This window comes from Anolis sagrei, chromosome 4 (genome assembly GCF_037176765.1).
Source record: "Anolis sagrei isolate rAnoSag1 chromosome 4, rAnoSag1.mat, whole genome shotgun sequence".
In the NCBI taxonomy this organism is placed as follows: Eukaryota; Metazoa; Chordata; class Lepidosauria; order Squamata; family Dactyloidae; genus Anolis; species Anolis sagrei.
In genome coordinates, this window is record NC_090024.1 from 30090309 (window position 1) to 30116963 (window position 26655).

At 37.7% G+C, this 26655-nt stretch overlaps 1 protein-coding gene across 7 annotated transcripts in view; it reads left to right on the top strand.

Annotated features, from left to right (window-relative positions):
• UBR5 (ubiquitin protein ligase E3 component n-recognin 5) overlaps positions 1-26655 on the top strand; it is an 84980-nt gene that overhangs the window by 34850 nt on the left and 23475 nt on the right. For 5 of the 7 annotated variants that reach the window (XM_060775684.2, XM_060775689.2, XM_060775690.2 and 2 more), the window contains 26 exons: positions 2032-2148; positions 2655-2765; positions 3534-3688; positions 4881-4998; positions 6008-6192; positions 6466-6575; positions 7260-7372; positions 8410-8553; positions 9046-9157; positions 9302-9456; positions 10125-10322; positions 11737-11947; positions 13166-13292; positions 13875-14026; positions 14327-14422; positions 16438-16561; positions 17213-17310; positions 18442-18590; positions 19985-20076; positions 20875-21021; positions 21115-21233; positions 21336-21462; positions 21576-21705; positions 22496-22656; positions 24686-24925; positions 25736-25859. In XM_060775684.2, the coding sequence (XP_060631667.2) occupies positions 2032-2148; positions 2655-2765; positions 3534-3688; positions 4881-4998; positions 6008-6192; positions 6466-6575; positions 7260-7372; positions 8410-8553; positions 9046-9157; positions 9302-9456; positions 10125-10322; positions 11737-11947; positions 13166-13292; positions 13875-14026; positions 14327-14422; positions 16438-16561; positions 17213-17310; positions 18442-18590; positions 19985-20076; positions 20875-21021; positions 21115-21233; positions 21336-21462; positions 21576-21705; positions 22496-22656; positions 24686-24925; positions 25736-25859 (3615 nt within the window). The remainder of the gene's footprint in view (positions 1-2031; positions 2149-2654; positions 2766-3533; positions 3689-4880; positions 4999-6007; positions 6193-6465; positions 6576-7259; positions 7373-8409; positions 8554-9045; positions 9158-9301; positions 9457-10124; positions 10323-11736; positions 11948-13165; positions 13293-13874; positions 14027-14326; positions 14423-16437; positions 16562-17212; positions 17311-18441; positions 18591-19984; positions 20077-20874; positions 21022-21114; positions 21234-21335; positions 21463-21575; positions 21706-22495; positions 22657-24685; positions 24926-25735; positions 25860-26655) is intronic. The other 2 variants (XM_060775688.2, XM_060775686.2) reach the window with 2 other exon arrangements.

Genomic DNA, 26655 nt, shown 5'->3' on the forward strand with positions numbered 1-26655 from the left:
CCTCTAATGATATCTCCCACCTATCGTGGAAGACGGCCTTTCTTGTGGCCATTACTTCAGCTAGGAGAGCCAGCGAACTCACGGCCCTCCGTTCAGACCCTCCTTATGTAAGATTCCACCCTGACAAGGTTGTCCTCCGCACCGATGTCACGTTCCTTCCTAAGGTGGTCTCTCATTTTCATATGTCACAAGACATTGTTCTACCAAATTTTTTCCCCAACCCATCCTCCCAGTTGGAGGTAGTTCTGCACTCCCTTGATGTTAAAAGAGCACTTTCCTTTTATTTACATAGAACTTCCGCTTACAGGAAGTCTCCCAGATTGTTTTTGAAATACAGGAAAGACGTACTTGGCCAGCCTGTGTCCTCTCAAGGACTGGCCTCCTGGATTGTTGCAACCATCCGTCTAGCCTACCAACTCGCAGGGAAAGACCCTCCGTCCCACCTCGTGGGACATTCGACCCGTTCTGTGTCTACATCTCAAGCATTCCTCAAGGGAATTCCCTTGGACCAGATTTGCAAAGCAGCTACGTGGTCTACACCGTCCACGTTTGCCTCTCACTACAAGCTTGACATTCAGGCAAAGCAAGATGCTAGCTTCGGCAGAGCAGTTCTTTTCTCCTGTGTGGCATGACCCACCTCCAGGTCAGTAGCTTGTTATTCACCCATAGGTGCGCATTTCACGGACGACACGAAGAATAAATAAAGGTTGCTTACCTGTAACCGTATTTCTTCGAGTGTCAGTCCGTGAAATCCGCACGACCCGCCCGTCCTCCCCTCTGTCATGCCATTCTCCTGGCTGCTGTTTAGCGCCGGAAACTAGATAATGGCGGCGCCGCTCGGCACTTATATCCGGGGGGGCGGGGGAATGGGCGGGGCCTAGGTGGCTCAAATAATCATTTTTAATTCTTTAAACTTAGAAATGTTCCGAGTTTCTGCGCATGCGCAAGGAAGAACCCATAGGTGCGGATTTCACGGACTGACACTCGAAGAAATACGGTTACAGGTAAGCAACCTTTATATCTCCTGGATCTTTATTCTGTATAGACATAAATCACATGTTAAGCTTTCTGCGTGGCTTCTTTCTTAGGTTTTAATGAAATTTATGAAGGCTAGCTATGACATTAGTTGTGATCTTTCTGACTAGGGCAAGAAAGAATTAAGTGCTTGACATGAGAGAGAACTGGCCACACATTTATGTCTGAAATGCAGTCTAGTCTTATTGATTGACAAAATACCTCACTAAAATTTGAAGCACAGTGTCTTACGTATTGTGGAAAGGTTAAAACATTTAACTGCATGGTACAAAATGCTATCAGAAGACTATGAAGTTGAATACAAAGGTAACTCAGCATAGGTATTCAGTTCAGATGTAATCTTGTTAGCCTTTGCTCTCTGTTCCTTTCTTTTTTTCATTGTTAAGATAAAACCCTGGTGCACTAACTTACAATAATATAATGAGTTGCATGTTTTTTCATTGTTGCTATAATGCTACACTCTCCTTCAACAGTGTAAATGTCAGTATACAGCATGTTGAAAAAAAAGATGTCTTGTACAAAAAGTCCAGAGAAGGAATAATAGAACAACCTATGTAAAACTTAAGAGATTTCAGCCCAGAAAAAAAATCATATGAGATTAGGAATAAACCATGTCTTTAAATCACAGTTTGTAGTTTGTTTGAAAAATTGGTTTGTTTTGGACCTGGCAACTGTTAAGTTCTTGTTTCAGTTACTTGCCACTTTGTTACCATTTCTTGTTTGGTGAATTGATTTTTTTTCATGTGTCCTCACAGTAAATGGGAATCCAGCTTTAATAGGAGTTAATTTATGATTGATAAATTTAACAAAGTTTACCTGTAGAGGAGCTTAGTTGAATAAGAAATATTTCATTTCATTTATACTGCTAGCTGGAGTAGGTGGACTGTCAAGAAACTGTCAGTGGGTTTTTTTAAACCATGTAATGAATATAGAATTGATCTGAAGATTTCAAGTTGCAAAGTTGAGGTTTTAAACATGCTTTCTTTGCATTTATAGGATGGAATGAAATTTATTTCTATTGGTGCTTTGTATTCTGAACTAGTAGCAGTGAGCAGTAAAGGGGAACTCTATCAGTGGAAGTGGAGTGAATCTGAACCATACCGGAACGCACAGGTATGCTGAATTATGTACAGTAAAATTGAATTATTCTTCATAGAGAAAACCTCCAGTTTGACCAGACTTATAGTCATTCTGCCCTTTAGGCTTGATGCTGACTTTTAAAAACAGTAATATTCCTTTTTACAGCAGTTTACTTATTTTAACATAGGATCACTGCTGTGGATGGCAAAGGAGAATCCAGAGTAGCTTCTCAGGCTGTTCCTTGAAATATCATTTTCCCTTTGTTCCCTCAGCAATAGTGCAGTGTGAGAGCCATCATAGTTGAACAGGAAACAGCCATCAGATTGAAGTGAGGCTCTTTCTACTAAGCTTCTTAGACCTAACTTGTAATAGTCTGCTTTATGTCAGTGGCAGTAACTAACTTATGTGGGAAAAGTATACTATTATCTTTAGGATGGCAGAGAATTTGTGCATCAGTGATGGAAGCGGGGGAGATACTAGATTTAATTTCTTGGCAGTCATAAGACTAAAACACTATCAAATTCCTTTTGTTTTCAAAGAATCCTTCAATACATCATCCGCGAGCAGGGTCTTTGGGATTAACTAATGAGAAGATAGTCCTCCTTTCTGCTAATAGCATCAGAGCAACAGTTGCTACAGAAAACAATAAGGTATGAAACATTGAGAATAAACACAGCAATGTGGCAATCTCCTGTTGCCATGTTTTGGGAAAAAAGTTGAGTTTGAGAAATTATTTGCAGAGATTATTTTTTAAAATAAACTTTTTGCTAAGTTATTTTTTCAACTGGCTTCATAAAATAGTGGGTGGACTGTTTGACTTTTATATAGCTCTTGTCTTTTTAAAATGCTTAAAGTTGTACCCTAAAAGTAAGTTCACCTTATATGATGGCAAATTTTCTGTCTTTAAATAAGGTATGAAACACTCATCAATTCTGTGAATTTTCTAAAATGTATTTTTAAAGTGACATGATCTGATCACTAAATAAAGATGATCATTTCTATCTGAAACAACTTGTGCTCTCTGGTGGGTGATCAACATTTTCACCTATAATACCTCTTAATCATTATTCTGAAATGATTGGATTCCTGCCTAAGAAGGAATACATTTGTGAATATTTTTGTTCAGTGGGTGTGAATGGGAGAGATACTGGAAATGTTGAGCTAATCCTATGTATAAAATGTAGGAGGAGGGCCATTGCCTGTGTAGAACCCATACCAGGAAGAATCAGAGCAGAGTTCATAACACAATTCATGGATTTCACCATAATTTATCCTATTCTCACTTTTTTTTTGTTTCCAGCTAGTAAAACCATTCATGACTCTTAAGTTTGCAAGATCTGAGCAGGACTGTTAATAACAGGCACTTTCAGACAAAAATGTGCCCAAGTTATTGAAAGCATGTTCTCTTTCATTTTTAGGTAGCTACATGGGTAGATGAAACTCTGAGTTCTGTTGCCTCTAAACTAGAACATACAGCACAGACTTATTCTGAGCTTCAAGGAGAGCGCATAGTTTCACTGCATTGTTGTGCCCTTTATACCTGTGCCCAGCTGGAAAATAACTTATACTGGTGGTAAGTACATATTTCAATATATTTATAATTTCAAGAGCCTATATTTTTAAACTATTTAGCATCTTCAGAGGAGATCGTGGCATATTAAAATGCAGTCCATCATTTTGTCAGATTGATAGACACTTGTAGCTTTTCTTAATGGATTGGATTTTAACTTTTAGGATTATTCACACAGATCCTATTGTGTGAAGTACAGAGGTTGTTTCCTGAAAAAAAGAAGCTTGTTATTATGCTTAAAACATTTTTTTGTTGTGTCAGGAATGACTTGGTGTGAGAGAATTGGCCGTCTGTAAGGACGTTGCCCAGGGGACGCCCAGATGATTTGATGGTTTTTTTTTATCATCCTTGTGGGAGGCTTCTCTCATGTCCCCACATGAGGAGCTGGAGCTGATAGAGGGAGCTCATCCGCCTCTCCCCGGATTCGAACCTGCGACCTGTCGGTCTTCAGTCCTGCCGGCACAGGGGTTTAACCCACTGCGCCACCGGGGGCTCCACTTAAAACATTGAATTGTGTGGAATAGTTGGATTTTTAAAAAAGGATTTTGCAGTAAACCTTCACAGTATTACTATAGAGTTTATTCCAGTGCATATGGCAGAGAATCTATAAATAAATGATTGTGAAAGACGGATGCTATTAATGGAATTAACACACAACTATTACTTTAGTTGATAGTCGTGAATCTCAAATGCTTACACATCTTGTACAGATGGTTTTGAATCAGTCTGGCCTTATCTTGACAAGCAGTGGGTTGTTATATCTGCATTTCCTGGAGGTTTTCCTCATGAAAATGTGCTAAGAAGCAGGCATGTAATGGAAAAGTTCAAGCAGTGCTTTCCAATGTTCAGGTACCTAAAGTGTGTACTAGGAACGAGAGCCTGAGATTTGTATATCCAGGAAAGCATAGTATAGCCATAGAACAGTTCTCTAACTTCAAAATGAAACCTGGGATTGCGTATTTAAATGTTTCCACATTTCAAAAAACATGCTGAAGCTTGTTGCTCTCTTGTATGGGAGGCTGCATAAGAACCAAGCAAGTAGAAAACAAAGTTGTGTACAGTATTTGCAACTGTGGTGGTTTTAGTGGCTGTTCTGGTGACATACCCTATCTCCTCATATTTAAGTCTAGAAATTGTAGTCGGAATATCAAAAAACCTTATCCATGCATGGGTAAAATTCTATTTTTCCTCTTAGGGGTGTCGTTCCTTTTAGCCAAAGGAAGAAGATGCTTGAAAAGGCCAGAGCCAAAAATAAGAAGCCTAAGTCTAGTGCTGGTATCTCTTCAATGCCAAATATCACTGTTGGTACTCAGGTATGTGGAGACTGAACTGTGGGGTATTTATAAGCTTTTCAAGGAAATTAAGACTGTATGAGTGTTTCAGGTTTTTTTTAAATCCTGTGTGCCAAAGACTAGCACAATATTTATGCCTGTTGGCTATAATTGTTTCTGTTTTTTGAAAGTGTAAGTACCTATATAATTAAGTATAATTTATTGTTATTTGTATACTGCCCTGTACAAATGAGAGTTTCAATTATTGTAATAAACTAATGCATATGCCAGCAGATGGTGCTCTAAAGTAGGACTGCCAGTTGCCCTGATTGAGATGACTGCCCACACTTTGCATTGTGCTTTGTCCTGGCTAAAATCATGTTGGCCTCTCTGGTTTCTCTGGTTGCTCTGGTTGCTTCTGGGTTGAGAGAATCGGCCGTCTACGAAGACGTTGCCCAGGGGACTCCCGGATGTCTTGCAATCCTGCGAGGAGGCTTCTCTCATGTCATGTCATGCACCCTGAGCCCTGCCACATGCACGATGGAGGACCTTCTTGCGGCAACCCCAGAGGCACTCCAAGTGGCCAGATACTGGTCAAAGGACATTTAACCAAATACCAAATTTACAAAATCTGTGTGGTTTTTCTTTCTTTCTTTCTTTTCTTTCTTTCTTTTTTTTCTTTTTCTTTTTAATCTCTGTGTTTGTTTTGCTCTGTTAGAATTGTAATACAATGGTTGCTGATGACACGATAAATAAATAAATGTTGGCCTCTTTCTTGCTTTGTCATTGTCTTGTCCTCTTAAGTTTTGAACTGACTTTTTTTTGCAATTGCTGTTTGCTTTAATGTTTTGCTTACCTGAAAGCTAGATGTTGAATGTTATGGAACAGTGTTATACAAATGTTCTGCAGCTAATATAATGTATATTATGATTTATGTATGCAGTTGTTGATGGATGTCATCAAAATGTATTGTTCTGGAGAATGTTTTTATTTTTTAGGTTTGATGGTTCTTTTTATGTAAAAAGTTGGTTGCCTCCCTTCTTTATTGTAGGTATGTTTAAGGAATAATCCTCTCTACCATGCTGGAGCAGTTGCTTTTTCAATTAGTGCTGGAATTCCTAAAGTTGGTGTTTTAATGGAATCGGTTTGGAATATGAATGACAGCTGTAGGTTTCAACTCCGATCACCAGAAAGTTTAAAGAATATGGAGAAAGCTAATAAAACAACAGAGGCAAAGTGAGTACTCTTCAGTGGATTGAAACAGGAGAAGATACTAAAATTACACTAAATGGTGAATGTTTGCACACAAAATTCAAAACACTTTTAAATTAAATGGAATTTCTGTGTAGTGCAATAAGTGAAATATTAAGCCAGCATAAAATTAAAAATAGCAGTGACATGGCAAGAAATGAAAATCATAGTAACTTCTGAATAAAAATAATAGATTTTAGATTTGAGGAGGTGTGCAAGTTGTTTAATGTATTTAATTATTTTTATACAAAATTATAGGCCTGAAAGCAAACAGGAACCTGTGAAAACTGAAATGGGTCCACCACCTTCTCCAGCTTCTACATGTAGCGATGCCTCTTCAATAGCAAGCAGTGCATCAATGCCATACAGTAAGTTCTTCAATGGGAAAACACCATTTTCTCTTTTTTTATTATAAAACCACAATGAGGATATGTGTGCCAGCTGTATTAAGTACCCACATATAATTACTGAATTTATCTCTAATATGAGGAACAGCATTATACAAATTACATACCAAAATTAGATTTTAAGTGAAATATGTAGTCTTTTCTGTTTCATTTTATCTTGATCTGTGGTGTTGACATATCTCTTCTAGTGCAGCATTTTTACTTTAGCCATTTTTGAGTATAATGATAAACTACAATTACTGAGAGTTCAGACATCATTCATGAACTTCTTGCTCTTATATCCTGGCTCCTCCAAGCAACTAGGGCAACTGAACTAACAAGAAACCTTGAGCTTCCTGTTACAGCCACATCTAGATGTCATTCCTAGCATTACATAGCTTAAAATATGCAACTTCTCTGAAAAATCTGGAGTGAGGAATTAACTTCAAACGGTGGCTTCAGATTTGTTAAAAGAATGAAAAAAGAGAAATCGAGATTCGGGTGTAACAGAATTGCTGTGCCTATTCCCATTGAAGTGAAGATGTATATTGTAGTGTTTCATGGAAGAAGTTATTTTACATGGACTTATTTAGGTACAAGAAATTTACAATTTATAGAAATGTCACCCAAACCATTTTAATGTTTGCTACTTAATTCCTTTTTAAGAACGGCGGCGGTCTACACCAGCTCCAAAGGAAGAGGAGAAAGTGAATGAAGAGCAATGGTCTCTTAGGGAGGTTGTGTTTGTAGAAGATGTTAAAAATGTTCCTGTTGGCAAGGTTGGTATAAAATACTTTATTTTTTTTCAAAAATTACTTTTTATCCCCTTTTAATTATAGGCAAGTGATTTTACGGTAAACGTGGCTATAGTGCTTTAAGTAGCTCATTCGGAAATAGTCGAATGTGCTAATATGCTGCCACTTCCTTTGTATGGACTTCCTTTTCAGCATGTTGCTTTCATCAAGCTGCGTTACAAATATTTGACAATAAAATTAAAATAACCAAAGAGAAATTGTAGGTATTGCAAGGATAAAAGCTGTTTCTTTGGAAGATGACATGATGAATTGATCCAGTTTGTTTTTCAAGAGATTAATGTTGTCAGGGATTTCTAGTATGACTTCTTACCCTAGTAGCTTTACAAAGCTTCAGTACTATGATAGTAACAACAACAACTTTATATTCCACCCTATTTCCCTGAAGGGACTCAGGGTGCATTCCAATCACAAAAAGGCAAACGTGGTAGATGTGCTCATATGTGTAGTGAATCATGCTGCAAGAAATTATAAACTACCTTTTCAGTAAGCTATTTAATTTCAGCATAGTAAAATAGAGATTGTGAAGTTCATTGCACTATTTCTTTTAGCTCCACAAGTGTTTTAAATTACAGATGATATATAAAAATGGAAAAAAGAATTAGCAGCAGTGTACACTTAACTAGCTATCTTCCAATTTGTTTTTGTTATTTTAGAAAGAAAATTGTCAGCTTTCTGAATTGCTATGGGCCTTTCTTGGAATTTGTGGCTAGTTTTGTGGATCACTTTGACAGTGGTTGCAACATTTTAAGATTTTCTAAGAAATATATTGGGTTTGTGTGATTTTTGAGTGTTAACACTGTATACTTAACGTCATTCCTGGGATGGTACAAGGAACAATTCTACACTATTGGGTTCTTCCTGAGTGCCATCTGGCAGGAGTCCATGTTCTTTTTCTGTTTGGAGCAGTTGCCAGTTGGGTAGAATTAAAAATATAATAAACAGGTGCCATGAGCTTTGTGGTCTATTTCAACTCAGAGGGTTTTGTTGATTTTTTTTTACAGGTGCTAAAAGTAGATGGGGCTTATGTTGCAGTAAAATTTCCAGGGACATCCACTAATGCAAATTGTACAAGTAGCTCTGGTTTGGATCCTGATCCCTCTTCCCTTCTCCAGGATTGCCGATTGCTCAGAATAGACGAACTCCAGGTAGGTATATTAATAACACAATCAGCAATTTATATTGTTGGTTGATCTCTTCTGAGGCCAGAGCTTAGAGTGTATGCATATGTCAATCATCCCATACCAACAGCATTCCTTGACTCTTGTTATCTCCTGTGTTCATCCATAAAATCACCGATCAAGTATATGCACAACAGGCGAAAGAACATACCTAACATAAAATTGCTTTAAATTCATAACTGTAACATGCAATGATTATATTAGGTGTCAATCAGACTAGTAGGTTCTGAGTTTGAAAACATTATTTCATGGACTCTTTTTACCTCTAAGACTTCCGTTGTCAGTCCAAGAAGTAAATTCCAAGATCTGGAGAGATGGTGTCAGCCAGTGACAGCTGAGAGGAACCTAAGTGTTCAGAGATCTTTCTGTACCTTACTTAGATGCAGGAGACAAAGAAATTGTGAATTATTGTCATCTTGATGTTATATGTTTAACCAAAGTTATAATCTATTGTTACAGGTAGTAAAAACTGGTGGAACACCAAAAGTTCCAGATTGTTTTCAGAGGACTCCTAAAAAGTTATGTATTCCTGAGAAAACAGAAATACTAGCAGTAAATGTTGATTCAAAAGGTAAGGTTGAGTTTTCTTTTGGTTTAGTTTTTCTCCTGTTTCCTTTTGAAGTTATCTAGACACTTATTAAGGGATGCATATTAAAAAGAGTGCAATATGAATCTGATGAAATAAAGTCTATTGATCTCCATCTTTTTTGCACAGGAGTACACGCTGTCTTGAAGACTGGAAACTGGGTTAGATATTGCATCTTTGATCTTGCAACGGGAAAAGCAGAACAGGAAAATAATTTCCCCACTAGCAGTATTGCTTTCCTTGGGCAGAATGAGAGAAGCGTTGCCATTTTCACTGCTGGACAGGTTTGTGCCTTTCAGAGTGATGCATTTTATCCTCCCACTTTGCTGTAACAGATTATAGCCTTAACGTTTCATGAAGCTTTTCTCAAACAGGGTAGTAAATTAATATCTTATCATCAGTAATAACATGACATTTGATGCTACTGATCCATAAATGAGTGGAAGGAATGGGAAAGAAAAAAAGAGAAAGTAGATTGGATAATATGTAGAGATATGAAGCATAAAGATAGTAATTGTCGTCTCCCCCACGATTTTGCCTTACATTTTTGAATAGCTCTTACAATCAGGAAATTATTCCTAATGTTTAATGGAAATGTTCTTTCTTTCATTCGGATGCTTTGTTTTGGGTTCTTTTCTTAGGAGCAGCAGAGATCTCTGCTACCTAGTTGCCTCTTCCACATAACAATCCTTCAGATAGTTACAGATATCTAACATCTCTCAGCTTTTTCTTTGTCAGGCAAAATATACCCAATTCCCTCAACTGTTACCCAGTTTGGTTTCTGGTCCCTTGAAATGTAGGAGATGACCCAAAATATATACTCAAGCATACAATAGAGCAGATAGAGAAGAATAATCCTAAACAAGATATGTGCATGTGCTGTGGTATAATTACAAAAAAGAATAGGAAAACATCTGATATTTGAATTGTATACATATCATTTTTAATGTAGGAATCGCCAATCATTCTTAGAGATGGAAATGGAACTATATATCCGATGGCAAAAGATTGCATGGGTGGAATAAGGGATCCTGACTGGCTTGACCTTCCTCCTATTAGCAGCTTGGGAATGGGAGTTCATTCCTTAACAAATCTTCCTGCTAATTCAACCATCAAAAAGAAAGCTGCTATCATCATAATGGCTGTGGAGGTAACTTAAATCTATCGGTTTCTTCATTAGACATTTTAGCTTCCACTTTTAAATTGTTCACTTCAGATTTGTTCAGTGTACCTAACGATAATACTTTCAGACTTGGAAGTTGCGTAATTATAATGTGTCATGTAAACGTTTACTCCTATTGCTACAAATTATAGTTGTTCAGTTAATTTGGGGTTTACTTCCGATGGCATATCTATTTTTCCTGTTATAAATGTCTGCAGTCTTTGATTTGACAAACTTAGTGGTCATTCTATAAATATGCTAGATATACTTGATCTTTATTGGTGGATAGAACTAATCTTTGATCTTTGCTTCTGGTCTTATATTATTATCTCATTTCTATTTTAAGTGGATTGGTGGGCAAAAATCAACTTGAGTAATCTTGTACATGTATGTAGTAGAGTTGGGCCTGAATCACTGTTAAAGAAAAGATCAGTAGTTTTCAGAGGGCCATTTTCATGTAATTTCCGAAAATGAAATGAAAAGACCAGTGTAACGAATTCGGAGAGATTATATTTTCGGAAAGAGTTAAGTCTACAAAATACCTGAATCAAGGGTATCTGTGGCGTCTTTTTTCTCTCCCCAGAAGAAGCCTCCTCCATTTTTTTTCTTGGAAAAATCCCTCCTCCAGAGAGGCTCCTTAGAACTTGCTTTTCCAGTGGCACTAACATAGAGTGGCCATTGAAAGTTCCTCTAGAAGCATGATGGGAATTGAATTTTTCTCTCTGTGTGTGTCTCTCAGCCAGTAAAAAGTCTGGTGTTGTCCATGCTCTGATTGACTGAGAATGGACACAACTGATGACTACAATTCCCAAAACCCTGTCTTGCGGTTTTTCTTATTTCAAAGAATGTTATGTTTAAAACTTAAAATAATTCTAAAAAATCAGTAATTGGTGAATTGTTTTGAAACTTAGCAGGCCTGCAGTTGTAAATGAGGTCTATAGCTGAGGTAGGTTTCATGCAGATAGACGTTAAAGTGGCTAAGTATTGAGCCTTTACAGTTTCCCATTGTAGGCAATGAGCCAAATATCTGCCAAATGAAACAGAAAACACCCCTCCTCTTTCAGGTAACTTTCTGGCAAACAAAATGAGGGGTCAGACGAAAACAGGCCCGAAATTGGTATGGCTTTTGGCCCAAATACACATGATTAGTATGTAGTCTCCTTTTTCTGGAGGATTGAAATGCATACCCCATCTCCTTTAAATGGGATAGGAGAGGGTTTGTGAGCAGCATTTTCTGAAACTGATTTTTAAACCATTTAAGCAAGTTACATAACTGGTTTTTGGCAGGTTGTACAGTTTAAGTGACAGGATATTCAGGAAAGCATTGTCTTCAAACAAACTGTATGGAACAAAGACATCTTACCTGCTTCTATTTCATTTTTCTTAATATTTCTGAGTACAGAAGCAAACCTTAATGCAGCATATTCTCCGATGTGACTACGAGGCTTGCCGACAATATCTAATGAACCTTGAGCAAGCAGTTGTGTTGGATCAGAACCCACAAGTGCTGCAAACCTTCCTTGGCCACAGATGTGATGGAAATCGCAATATTCTGCATGCTTGTGTTTCTGTGTGCTTTCCAACCAGTAATAAGGAAACTAAAGAAGAAGAGGGTGAGTTCTGTAATTTCATCTGGAAGCTTGGAAGATAAGCAAAAGTTGTTTAAAACTGTTTTGAGATACTTTCTATTCATTCATACATATGTAAGGACAGTAAGTCTTTATAAGGAACGAGTACACTGTATCCAGGACCAGCATACAGGGAAGAAAATAGAAAGAACTTGACAGAAAAGAAAAGGAATATTTAAGATGGTGTCAAGTTTCTGTTCAGAACAATACTTTGCACTTTCATTTGGAAACAAGGTTAGTGCCTGAACAGCTGTGCACTTTCACTTTGATCTGTTCGGCTTGCTAGGAAAGACTATTATCATCATTTAGTTTTGAAGCACTTTTTTGAGTAACCAAACTAGGCTTCCAAGCATAATCACAGAAAGACTCCAACTGTAAGTTGGAGTTGGAGTCTCAACTGCAGATGATGGACTAAAGTGTCTTTAGAGACTTACGGTTATACACATCCCAGAACCCTTCCACACAGCCATATAACCCAGAATATCATGGCAGAAAAAACCCACAATATCTGCTTTAAACTGGGTTATGTGAGCCCACACTGCCATACATCCAAGTTCAAAGTAGGATTTTATTCAGCTGTGTGGAAGGACCCCCTGAATCTGGTGAAAAGGTCAGAGGTAAAGATGTGAACATGATGTAATGTAGCCATAATGAACAAAAGTGAGGAAAAATAAAGTGTGTGTATATAAAAGAGAAGATGTCATGACATGAGTTTTTCTATTTTTTGTTTGACCAGAGGTAGAAATAAAAATGGTAATAAGCCTAAGCTTCCACCAATCAGAGATGGATTGTTGAATTGTTTTGAGTACCCTCATATTTGGGGATGTCTCTTGCTACCTACTGTTTTAGGACTCATTTCAACTTTGGCAATTTCTTCTAGAATCAAATAAAGTGTCTCTGAAGTGTACTTTGTAAAATCCATCTTAATAAGATGAAGAACACTTAGGCGCCTGCAGGCTGAGCGGGACGGTATATAAATATAGCAAATAAATAAAATAAAATAATAAATTAGATCATAACACAAACGCTGTTCTGTGTATCATTATTGTGACTGATTAAATCAGTACCTGCCATTTAGAAATATAGAGGTTCCTAAAGTACATAAGGTTGAGACAATAGAGCCTAAACAGAAAAAAGGGAAAAAATTGTTTATAACATTGATTAGTAAGAAAACAGGAACAAATTTTCTTCTTTATGTTTCAGAAGCAGAGCGCTCAGAAAGGAATACATTTGCTGAAAGGTTATCTGCTGTTGAAGCCATTGCAAATGCTATTTCAGTGGTGTCAAGTAATGGTCCAGGAAATCGTGCAGGGTCCTCAAGCAGCAGAAGGTAAGCTAACTGGAAAAAACGTTTTAGTATTATAAAATTAATGATTAGTTGCACATTACCAGTACACCATAAAGGACTGAAAGAGCTACTTCAACTTTTCTATGATTGTAATGATGCCATAATACAACTGACTTTGCTAATTTTTTAGAGTTCACAGTGTATGAAATACAGATTAGCTTAAAAATGGTTTCATATATTCCAAACATCTGTTATAGTTCATGATTTATTTAGCCTTCATTCACATCTAACTTGAAAAGTTATCCTTGGTCATTCCTTTGTATCTTCCTTCTATATGGTGTAGAATTTTCCTCTATGAGATAATCTTTGTGTTTAGGTATTTGTTTTTTATTGGATACATTATTTCCTGGTTCTTTAAACCATATGTATTAGTTTTGTGATTAGTGTGGAGGCATTCAAAGGATATTGATCTCTGTATAAAAATATAATACATAGCCTGAAGTAACAACAATATGCTTCCTCCTATTGTTGTTGTTGTTGTCATCGTCTTTGATTATGACCTCTCAAAACCAAGACTCAAATTGAAACATTCAAAATGCCTCATGATTTTAATTTTACTTTTAGTTTGCGATTGAGAGAAATGATGAGAAGATCTTTGAGAGCAGCAGGTTTAGGAAGACATGAAGCTGGAGCTTCATCAAGTGATCATCAGGATCCCGTTTCTCCTCCAAGAGCTCCTCCAAGCTGGGTTCCTGAGCCCCCTGCCATGGATCCTGGTAAGCTTGCAAGAAGAGCAGTACAAATATAAAATGTGAAGCAGTATGCTAGTTCAATTCATTTGAGCTCTTACACATTTTTGCTCTTAAAATTAGAATTGCAACTTGTTGGGGAAATAATTCTTCTTTCAAAATGATCACATGCAGTTTGCCCTAACTTTAACAACAATTTAGCTGAACAATATTTGATTGGAAATAAAATATAAGAATGCAGTTTACTTATTTAGCATGGACTGCACATGTTGTCGGGGATGTATCTTATGTATTGTTATACATACTGATTTTCTTTTTTACTAAAAGATGGTGACATTGATTTCATCTTGGCTCCTGCTGTTGGCTCTCTTACGACAGCAACAACAGGCACTGGTCAAGGACCCAGCACCTCCACCATTCCAGGTGAGACAGGACTACTTTGTGTGCTTCTATATGTTGTCATATACTAGATACCATAATCTAACAGTGTAACTTCCCATTAATATTTTTGTTTGTACAGTATGACTCTCATGTCTGTTGGGGATTCTTGGATTTCACATGGATATATGAAACAATGGATAATAGAAAACCCTATTCTTTTCAGTGGGAAAACAACGGAAGTATCAAGAAAAGAGTTTAGCTTGTGCAGGAGTCCCTAACCAAATGAGTGAAACCGTGGATAAGTGAAATAGCATATATCGGTCCTGCAGATAAGGGGCTTGTCCTGCATATGAAGGGAACTTGCAACATTATTTTTTCTGTTAAAAGATGCATACTCTATATACTTGAGTATATGGCCATGGTGGCCCACGCTCTTGTTTAATCCCGAATAGATTACTGCAACGCGCTCTACGTGGGGTTGCCTTTGAAGACTGTTCGGAAACTTCAATTAGTCCAACGGGCGGCGGCCAGATTACTCACCGGAGCATCATACAGGGAGCATACCACCCCCCTGTTATGTCAGCTCCACTGGCTGCCGATCCAGTTCTGAGCACAATTCAAAGTGCTGGTTTTGACCTACAAAGCCCTTTACGGCTCCGGGCCAGCGTACCTGTCCGAACGTATCTCCTTCTACGTCCCACCTTGGAGTTTAAGATCTGCGGGGGAGGCCCTGCTCTCGGCCCCACCTTTATCACAAGCGAGACTGGTGGGGACGAGGGACAGGGCCTTCTCGGTGGTAGCCCCTCGCCTGTGGAATGCACTCCCGGGGGAGATTAGGAGAGCAACATCCCTCCTTGCTTTCAGAAGGAAGCTAAAAACCTGGATGTGGGACCAGGCCTTCGGGTAAACTGGCAGATGGACAATGATGACCAGAGTAGGAAAGGATAATGACAATGCTAGATGGATTACGGACTATGAATTGGCGAACATTGACCACAAGATGATTTTATTGCTTCTAGTATATTGTTTGACTGTTTTAATTAGTTATAATTGTTGATGTTATATGGTAAATTTGTGTATTGCATATTGTATATTGTATTGTATTTTGTGAATTGTTAGGCATCGAATTGTGCCTTTTTGTAAGCCGCCCTGAGTCCTCCCTAGGGGGTTGAGAAGGGCGGGGTAGAAGCACTCCAAATAAATAAATTGAGTATACGCCGACCCGAATATAAGCCAAAATGCCTAATTTTACAACAAAAAACTGGGAAAAAGTATTGACTCGAGTGTAAGCCAAGGTTGGGAAATGCAGCAACTACTAGTAAATTTCAAAATAAAAATAGATACCAATAAAATTACATTAATTGAGGCAGTAGTAGGTTAAATGTTTTTGAATATTTACGTAAAACTGTAATTTAAGATAAGACTGCCCAACTCTGATGAAATCATTATTCTAACCTTCAGTGTAAATGTGCTTATGTATCCTTCCAATAATAATAGAGTAAAATAGTGTAAATGTAATAATAACAATAATAGAGTAAAATAATAAATGAAATAATAATAATAGAGTAAAATAATGAATGTAATAACAATAATAAATAAAGTAAAATAATAAATGTAGTAATAGAGGAAAATAATAAATATAATAATAATAACAAATAGAGAAAAATAATAAAAGTAGTAGTAATCATCATAATCATCATAACAACAGAGTAAAATAACCTTGACTTGAGTATAAGCCAATGGGGACTTTTTCAACCTCAAAAAGAGCTGAAAATCTCAGCTTATACTCAAGTATATATGATAACTATATAGTTTACCTGCACCACTTTATGCTTTGAAATATGCTGTTTGCTATCTCTGTTAGGTTTAATATGTGAATTTTGCAATCCTGTATATACACTGAGAGTAATAATTTTCTAGAACATTACATTTCCAATATACTTCAACTGCAAGAGAATCATCAAATACAGTTCTCTTCCTTGGATTTGTTTTTGGTTAAAGTGTGTTGCTCCTATAGATAGTTTTCCTTCACTGAATGCTTTTCTTCCTTTTTTAAGGTCCTTCTACAGAACCCTCTGTGGTGGAATCAAAGGACAGGAAGGCAAATGCTCACTTCATACTGAAACTGCTATGTGACAGTGTCGTTTTACAGCCTTATCTTCGGGAATTGCTATCAGCCAAGTAAGCGTTTCACGTAATGTTTTCACCCTCTTTGGGAGAAGGTAGAGAGAGAGATAATGTGCCTTTTTGGTTTGTCCACCTCAGAGATGAAGATGAAGGACAATATCAACATTATTTCTGCTTCATTGAGAAGACAATTATGTGGAGCTAGTTATGGCCATAAAGGGCCCTTGTTTCCAATTACTGTTAAAGAAGTTCCAGATAGTGCTTCCCCTCGGGAGTTATTGATGTCAGGGAATTACCCTACCCCCAAATGCCATTCACTGTTTTATAGATGTAAAGTAAGATCTACTCCACTTTCCCAAACTGGCTCCCTTGTCCTCATGTAGAGGAACTTTAGTAGGTGAAATAAGAATTGCTGCTTCATTCATATCCATTCTAAAGGTACTCTAGATCTTCATGTACATTCCCATTAAATTGCATGTTGTCTTTTAGCAAGTTCCAGGCTTTAAAAAAGCCTTTATGTTTCCCTATTTCATTTTGTGCTTGCAAAAAGCTTTCCCTCAATTGTTTTTGTTTCTGTACCATTTTTTGTTATTTTAATGTAGGTTTTAAAATAGAGAGGTAATTTCTGAAAAATATTCTTCTGCTAAACTTGAATGATTGCTATTTAAACTCAACTGAAAATGATATTGTTATTGTTGATTTTAGGGATGCCAGAGGCATGACGCCATTTATGTCCGCTGTTAGTGGCAGAGCATATCCTGCTGCAATTACCATTTTAGAAACTGCACAAAAAGTTGCCAAAGGTATGTGATGTTGGTTATTAGTTGTTAATGTGCATAATTAATATTTGGGAATTTTATCTTCCTAAACGTTTAGGTGAAAGGAAATTATAAAATGTGAAAATTGAAAACAGCAGTCTGGTTTTCTTGCGGCTGATTCAAAGATCTCATTTTGACTTCTTTTTATCGCAGTTAATGATTTATTAGAAGCAGTTGCCTGTGATTATTTTCGAGTTCTTGTGGAAAGTTGTGCTTTGATATCTTCTGGATTTCTATTTTCTTCTTCAAAATATCGCAATAATTGTGAACAGTTATTGAAGGAAAGTTATATAACACCTATCTCTTCCAGAAGGCCTACCCATCCAGTTTTAAGCATGAATTTTAAACTCATGTCCTTTGTTTAATCTTAGTTTTGTGTATTTTAATATATTTTATAGAAATACAATTTAATATATATATTTGTGCCCCCCCCCCCAAATTTTATGTGTTTTAATTATTCTATAACTCGCCTTGAGCCACGGAGAGGCGAGTAAGAAATAAAATTATTATTATTTAATACACAACAAGATTAGTATGCAGCAGACAAGATCACTATGCTGGTTTTTGTATTGGATCACACATTGGACACTTCCCAAGTGTCTAGGACTGTGTGATGTATCAGGAAATAATGTATGTAGATTGGAGTAGGGTGGCCTTTTGCAACTGACAAATGGTAATTTTCTCAGTGCTGATTTTGTTTTAAGGACTGGCCTAGGTCTTTAGGCACTGCACCCAGTGTCCCGATCACCATTGGGACCACCTTAACTGGCGTGTGCCAGAGTCTTTGCAGTTCAATCTTTAAATCCTTGTATTGTGTAAGCTTTTCCAGTTGCTTCTCATCAATTCTGCTGTCGCCTTATTATTATTATTATTATTATTATTATTAAGCAGTTAATTTCAAGAAGATTGGTAGTAAATATTTTTCTGGGTAGAATGTCATGTAATGCAATCAATATAATTTAAACCAAATCTATAATAAACCTCAAGGATTATGAATATGCTGAAATACTGTCTTACTGTTTAGTTGTTCACGTTACTTGGGTTTTCTGTATGCTCTTCAGTTAGACTTTGAAACATGGTTTGAATTCACCCTCTCTTTTGTTTTGGAAAAAAAAGCCGAAGCAACATCAAGTGAGAAAGAAGAAGACGTGTTTATGGGAATGGTCTGTCCAGCTGGCACCAATCCAGATGATTCTCCTTTGTATGTTTTATGTTGCAATGATACTTGTAGCTTTACATGGACTGGTGCAGAGCATATCAATCAGGTAATTTTTGAAACTTACCTCGTGCTTGCTCTATTATAGGGTTAAGACTATTATTATCTGGATTATTTTGTTTTCTTCTTCAATTTTCTTGGTTCCCATTATTTTCCATTTCTTTTTCAATTGTTTATGGTGCAGCCTAGTCACTTGGAGTTTCTCTTACAAAGGCACAATTCTTCAATCCACTGTAGAGTGATTTAACATTATAGATAGTTTTTCAATTGACTATCTTAATTCAAAGTTTAAAATTTGCAAAATATACCACCAACTCCATAACAAAATCTCCTACATATGAAAGGACTTCCATTGAATATAATGTCAATAATAGCTCTTGTGAGGAGCCTTAGGGATAGGTGTGGGAAATGCACTTTTACGGTTGTGAATAGTAAGGTCTGTGTTCTTCATGGACAAATAATACGAAATGGAAGAGCTCTGGAATTTGTAGTTGTGTTGGCTCTGGAGAAATATATTCAGTGGAAGCTTAATGGTACATTTTTACATAATGTGGCTTTATTTATTTATTTTGTGCCAAAAGCATTGCATAAATAAATAAGCATAAAACTGATAAAATAAAGGGAGCATAAGCAGCTAAATAATTTTAGACCAAAAATGGGCAACAGCGAACGAATTGTCTGTAGCTTTAAACAGTCCATCCTCTGTGCATGAGGCAGAGCATTGTGGGGAAGCATACAGATGCTGAATTGTTTGATCTGCTTCACAGTTGCACGAGGTGGAGGATTCTTCTAGGTAGTGCCATTTTGCCAGATTGTCTTTTGATTTGCCCACTCCACTTCAGAGTCTGTTCAGGGACTTCCAAGTTGCCCATTCTTGTCTTGCCCCTGGAGGAAGACCCTGGGGGGGGGGGGTCATCCAGTTGGAATTGCCTGATTTTGCTGCCCAGAGGGATATTCTTGCTGTTTCTGGAGGAACATTAAGAGGAGTGGTGGTTCTCATGAAACTTGTCCTTGATTTAAGTCTACTGAGAGGACGTTGATAGCCATACAATGGGTGGCCTTCACAGTGTTCAACTTTATTTCTCTTGCAATTGGCAGCAACTTCTCGTCACACATCGGGGGCGGGGGGCAATGCCCACTAGGTTATAGAGTTTATCAGCAGGTGTGGGTTTGAGACATCCTGTGATTGTTCTACATGTCTCATTCATAATATGACTGGAGATGGGCATCAGTTTGTAATGCATGCAAATGATAAAGCAACTTCTTAATCCTTAATGCAGTTTCTGATATAAATGTGCTTTTCCAGTTCCAGTTCTAGAATCGTAATGTTTCATTCTATAAAATTCAAAAAGAAAGTGAACTGCCCAACCTGTAATGACCGATTGTTACAAATATCTGCTCAGGATTTCGTTTTCTAAAATGCTGAATTTCATCCTCTTTTAGGATATATTTGAATGCCGAACATGTGGCCTGTTGGAATCCCTGTGCTGTTGCACAGAGTGTGCCAGAGTGTGCCATAAAGGTCATGATTGCAAGTATGTGTATTTCTATTCCAAATTGATCTGTCAATAGGCTGTTGTAGAATGTAAGCAATTATTTTTAAAATTCTGCTTGAAAACAATACATCTTCCTTTTTCTTAAGTGCTCTGACAATTATCTAAAGTTTACTGATTCTGCAGATGGCACAGGAAGTTGACGTTGATGTTAGGCCTTGCTCCCTGTTTTTAAAGATAGGGAAAGGAAATGTAAACAGTTGGACAGCTTTCTCATCAGTTTACATTGCTACTGATAAGTGGCACAATAGAGAGTGGAAAGATTGAGTTTGCTTTGGACTAATGATTGGAAGAGAAGCTGCAAAGTCATAATTCTTTTTACACTAGTAAGGGCTTTTAAGTCAATGTTATGATTTCTTTGTTTTATTGTATGTTGGCATTGAATTTTTGCCATTAGTATGTTGTAAACTGCCTTGAGTCCCACCAGGAATGAGAAAGGCAGTATATAAATCAGGCAAGGGCAAACTTCAGCCCTCCAGGTGTTTTGGACTTTAACTCCCACAATTCCTAACAGCTGGTAGGCTGTTAGGAATTGTGGGAGTTGAAGTCCAAAACACCTGGAGGGCCGAAGTTTGCCCATGACTGATATAAATACAGTGAATAATAAATAATAATTATTTTATTTTAAAAAGCGACCTGGAAGGTGATATTCAGATTAATGTATCTTGGTAGGAAGGATGATCAGATTTTTAAATTGGCATGTTGGCTCTGAACCTTGATTCTATAATTATGTAGATGTGTAGCATAAATTTGCGATCTAGTTAATTATTCTTTTTGCAGGCTTAAACGCACATCTCCTACAGCATACTGTGACTGTTGGGAAAAATGCAAATGCAAAACCTTAATTGCTGGACAAAAATCAGCTCGCCTTGATCTTCTTTTTCGACTGCTTACTACCACAAACCTTGTCACCTTGCCAAATAGCAGGTAGGTTTCTCTTCACTACAAATGATTCCCTCTGAAAATTCCAGTATAGTTCCCCATCATACCTCTCTCTGTACATGTGTGTTTTTTCAACAGGGGAGAGCATCTTCTGTTGTTCTTAGTACAGACCGTTGCACGGCAAACAGTAGAACACTGCCAGTATCGACCACCACGAATTAGGGAAGATCGTAATCGTAAAACTGCAAACCCTGAAGGTAGGACATTTTTTCCCCATTGGCAAGATTTTATTTTCTTTCAGTACAAACCTTTTTGCAATAGCTACTGATATGCTTTTCCTTTATATACTTGCACTTTAGATTCAGATATGCCTGATCATGATTTGGAACCTCCACGATTTGCACAGCTTGCCTTGGAACGTGTATTGCAAGACTGGAATGCACTGAAATCTATGATCATGTTTGGTTCTCAGGAGAACAAAGACCCGTGTGTATTTACCACCTTTGTTTCAATTACAATTGGAAACTGACCTTTGTCTCATAGATTTACAACTTACACTATATTTCCTCTTCTGTTACTTCCTTCCACTTTTTTCCAAGTCTTAGTGCAAGCAGTAGGATTGGTCATCTTTTGCCAGAAGAACAAGTGTATCTTAATCAGCAAAGTGGTACAATTCGGCTGGACTGTTTTACACACTGCCTGATCGTTAAGTGTACAGCAGACATATTGGTAAGGCGCATTTTGCGTTTAATGTCCAGATAACAGGCTGTCCAGATCTGATTTGCCAATAAAATTGTATTTTAACTGATTTGGAGATATAAGTAATGGTATGTTTATTGTACTCTTACATGAATAACTTTGCTTAAAGAATTTTTATAGTCATCTAACAATATGAGTGCTGGGTTACTGTGTTCCAGAAGTATTATCTCCTGATGTTTTGCCCACATCTATGACAGGCATCCTCAGATGTTCTGAGGTTTGTTGGAAAGCAGATAAGTGGGGTTTATATATCTGTGGAATGTTCAGAGTGGGGGGAAGAACTCCTGTCTGTTTGAGGCAAGTATGAATGCTGAGGTTTATCACCTTGATTAGCATTGGATAGCCTTGCAGGTTCAAGACTTTGCTGCTTCCTGCCTGGGGGAATTCTAGACAAGAAACAATCAGGGCCAGCTAATCACTTCCCAACAAAGGTTTCCCCCAGGCAGGAAACAGCCAAGCCTTGAGGCTGCAAGGCTATTCAGTGCTAATCAAGGTGATCAATTGCAGCATCCACACTTGCCTCAAACAGGCAAGAGTTCTTTCTCCCATCTTAGGACATTCCACAGATATATAAACCCTACTTGCCTTGTTTCCAACAGACCTCACAACCTCTGACGATGCCTGCCATAGATGTGGGTGAAATGTCAGGAGAGAATGCTTCTGGAATATGGCCATACAGCTGGGAAAACTCACAGCAGCCCAGTGATTCTGGCTATGAAATCACTCAACAATATGGTGCTCTAAAATTTGTTTTCTACAGCTCTTAGATACATTGCTGGGGACTCTTGTAAAAGAATTGCAAAACAAATACACACCAGGTCGCAGAGAAGAAGCAATTTCTGTCACAATGAGGTTTTTGCGCTCCGTGGCAAGAGTCTTTGTCATCCTTAGTGTGGAAATGGCTTCTTCGAAAAAGAAAAAGTAAGTTTTTGTGTTTGTCTTTCAAATGCTGTGGAAGGAATATTGACAAACATAAGATATTTCATCTTATGTTGTAAATAAAGTTGTATATTTTTCTGCTGATAAATTTTGCACTATTTCAGTTCAGGGTAATGAAACAAAAACCTCTTCTGCAAGCAATAATTATAGAAAGCTTTCGACCCCGTTTCTGGGTTCTGTCACTTCAGCCAGAAGGGTTTTGGAGGCTGTCGCCCTGTCCATTGTGCTGTGAATTTGACACTGACACAGTTTCTCTGCCTCAGAACACAGGCTTCTATCCAAGATAAAGCCTACATTCTATTTTTCCCAGTCCAAACCTCTTACTTCCTTCATTCTGTCCTCACTGAACACACCCCTTAGAAAAACAATGGCACAGGCTAGATGTAAGAAAAGTATTTAAAATATGTATTAGGATTACCAAAGGCATTCAGAAAATCAGAGGCCTTCTTTGTATCCTTTCTTCTCACTACATTGGGAATAAAATATGGTCTGCTATTCTAACCAGACCGATCAAAGTGTACCGCTTTTTTGCATTGGACACAGCATACTCAACTAGACTGATGCCTTTTCTATTAATACACATCTGGAGGAAATAGTCCGCTTCATCCGTATCCAGTAAATACTGTAAGCTAGATATGATCACAGCAATAAGAAAGTGGAATTTTAATGGCAGGAGGTTGTTGAATTAAGTGAAGGAATCAATATGAGAATATAAGGGAACCAAGAAAAGACTGTAGGGCAGCGTTTCTCAACCTGGGAGTCGGGACCCCTGATCGGGTTGGAAGTGGGTTTCAGAGGGGTCGCCAAAGATCATCAGAAAACACAGTATGTTCTGTTGATCATGGGGGTTTTGTGTGGGAAATTTGGCTCAATTCTATTGTTGGTGGGGTTCAGAATGCTTTTTGATTGTAGGTGAACTATAAATCCCAGTGACTGGAACTCCCAAATGACAAGGTCTATTTTCCCCAAACTCTACCAGTGTTCACATTTGGGCATATTGAGTATTTATGCCATTTATTCATGGGGGGGGGGGGGTTGATTTTGTCATTTGGTAGTTATAGTTGCTGGGATTTCCAGTGACTGAAAATACACCCTGCATATCAGATATTTACATTACGATTCATAATAGTAGCAAAATTACAGTTATGAAGTAGCAATGAAAATAATTTTATGGTTGGGGGTCACCACAACATGAGGAACTGTATTAAGGGGTCACAGCATTAGGAAGGTTGAGAAACACTACTGTAGGGGGAGGTGGAGCAGTCTAGGTGAAAGATGCAAGGGCATTTGTGGGGAGTGGGGAGGCCAAGAGGAAGGACTATTGTAAAGGTAAAGGTTTCCCCTGACATTAAGTCTAGTCGTGTCTGACTCTGGGTGGTGGTACTCTTCTCCATTTCGAGGCCGAAGGGCTGACGTTGTCTGTAGAAACCTCCAAAGTCATGTGGTCAGTATGACTGCATGGAGTGTTGTTACCTTCCCTTAGAAGTGGTACCTATTGATCTCACATTTGCATGTTTTTGAACTGCTAGGTTGGCAGAAGCCGGGGCTAACAGCAGGAGCTCACCCCGCTCCCCGGATTTGAACTGCCGATCTTTCGGTCAGCAAGTTCAGCAGCTCAGCAGTTTAACTTGCTGCGCCACTAGGGGCTCCTACATGGCTATACAGCCTGAAAACCTCACAGAAAACGGGTTTTCTTATTTCTTAGTGATCTGCCTTCCAAGTATGAATTAAAGCTGGCCCTGCTTGGCTCTCAAGAACAGATGAGATTAACATTGGATAATCTGCTGCACAACCAGGGAGCCCATATGTTATATTTCATATAGGGGGGCTATATTTTATATTATTTGCAAAGAAGAAGTCATAGGGCTTGCCTCTGGACTAGATATGGGAATAGAGAGTTAGTTACATTTATGTTCTGTGCTGGCAAAGGCCTTAAAGGTTTTCCTATTTTACATTTTTCTGTATTCTTTCAACATGAAACAGCATATTTTCTATTCCATCTCTTTTCCAGTAACTTTATTCCACAGCCAATTGGGAAATGTAAACGTGTATTCCAAGCTTTGCTACCTTATGCTGTGGAAGAATTGTGCAATGTAGCAGAATCGCTCATTATCCCAGTCAGAATGGGCATCGCACGCCCGACAGCACCTTTCACATTGGCAAGCACTAGCATCGATGCAATGCAAGGGAGCGAAGAACTGTTCTCGGTTGAACCATTGCCTCCACGGCCATCGTCGGATCAGTCCAGCAGGTAAGTGCACTGTGTGGTTTATTCTTATAATTACTCTTTAAAAATATTAATTGTATACAATATTTGGCAGAGTATTGGGCTTTCTCTTTTGAAATAGGTTCATCTTGGAGCAATAAACACTATTACTGTTCTTCTATACAAACAAGCATTTAAGAATTGTCTCATTTCTATCAGAATGATAATGGAGCATTCTTGTAGTTTTAGAAAGGTAGCAAAATATATTGCAGAATCTACTAGTGCTAGTAGCTCAAGTTAATAATTACCTTGTAACATATTGATATATTTGGGACAGGGAGGTTATGTTCTTATGGAGAATTTTCTGGCTGTTACATTGGAAATGTGTGCGCTGTTGGACTGCAACTTCCATCATTCCTCATCATTGGCTGTAACATGTGTTTCAACATAACATACTATATTTTGCTGTGCCTGTCATTTAATTGCTTTGTTCAGACATGGCTTACTAAAGCTTTTCAAAGAGAGTGTATCTGCATATGGTTTTAACTGTTTTAGACGTTTCTGCTGTTTTAATTTGGTGATCTTCTTAGTATATTTTCCCCTATTTTAATTTTTTTCAATTGGTAATATTGTTTTAATATTTTAATGAATAATACGAGTAAATAAAATGTGAACCACCTTGGATCACATTATTGAGGGAAAAGACAGGATGATATAAACAATCTGTGCTGATGAGGGCTTATGACAGTTGCACAGAACAATAACTATTCGGCCACACATTTTCTCAAACTGGTTCTCTTTTATTGTATTAATTTTCTTATTATATTTCATCTTTCCCATCTGTTTCTCTCATAGTTCCAGTCAGTCTCAGTCTTCCTATATCATTAGAAATCCACAGCAAAGGCGGATCAGTCAGTCTCAGCCTGTTCGTGGCAGAGATGAGGAACAAGATGACATTGTGTCAGCAGATGTGGAAGAGGTTAGTGTCTTAATCCTTTTCAATAGGCACATTGTATTTATTTTAACATAGGTCGCTTTCAGAAATTAAAGTCATTTGATCTTAGAATACATAGAACACAGCCTGTGGTGTTACAGCGGTATTGCAGTAAATATGCAAAGCAACGAATGGACAAGCAGCATGTTGTAGTACAGGCATGGGCAAACTTCAGCCCTCCAGGTGTTTGGACTTCAACTCCCACAATTCCTAATAGAGTATCAACTGTTAGGAATTCTGGGAGTTGAAGTCATAAACACCTGGAGGACTGAAGTTTGCCCATGCCTGATAGTAGCTTGAGTGTTGGACTAGGACTTTGTGAGAGTGGAGTTTGAATTCCTGCAGAGCCATGGAAACAACTGGTTGACTTTGGGAAGTCATATTCATATTCTTCCTCTACACATATTCCTCAGTGTAGAGGAAGACTTGTGACCAAAATCCTATGATAGAGTTTCCATAAGTTGGGAGCAAATTGAAGACAAGAAACAACATAGGATACCAAAACATGTTCAACTTTGCTGTTACAAAAGACTAAAAAAAACCATTTTAGCTTGTGACAGCAAAAAGTTTTCAGTTATTTAATATGTTTTACAGAAATATAAACAGTTGTACATCAGCCACCCAGAGAAGTTATGATGTAGTTGGATTTAAATATTTCAATGATTTGATAGCTAAATGCTATGATGTTGTGCCTTTGAAATCTTTCATATTGATAGCAGAGTTCTTTAACAGTTTGAATAGAAGGTGCAAGGCTAATGCATTTATTGAATTTATTTAATTT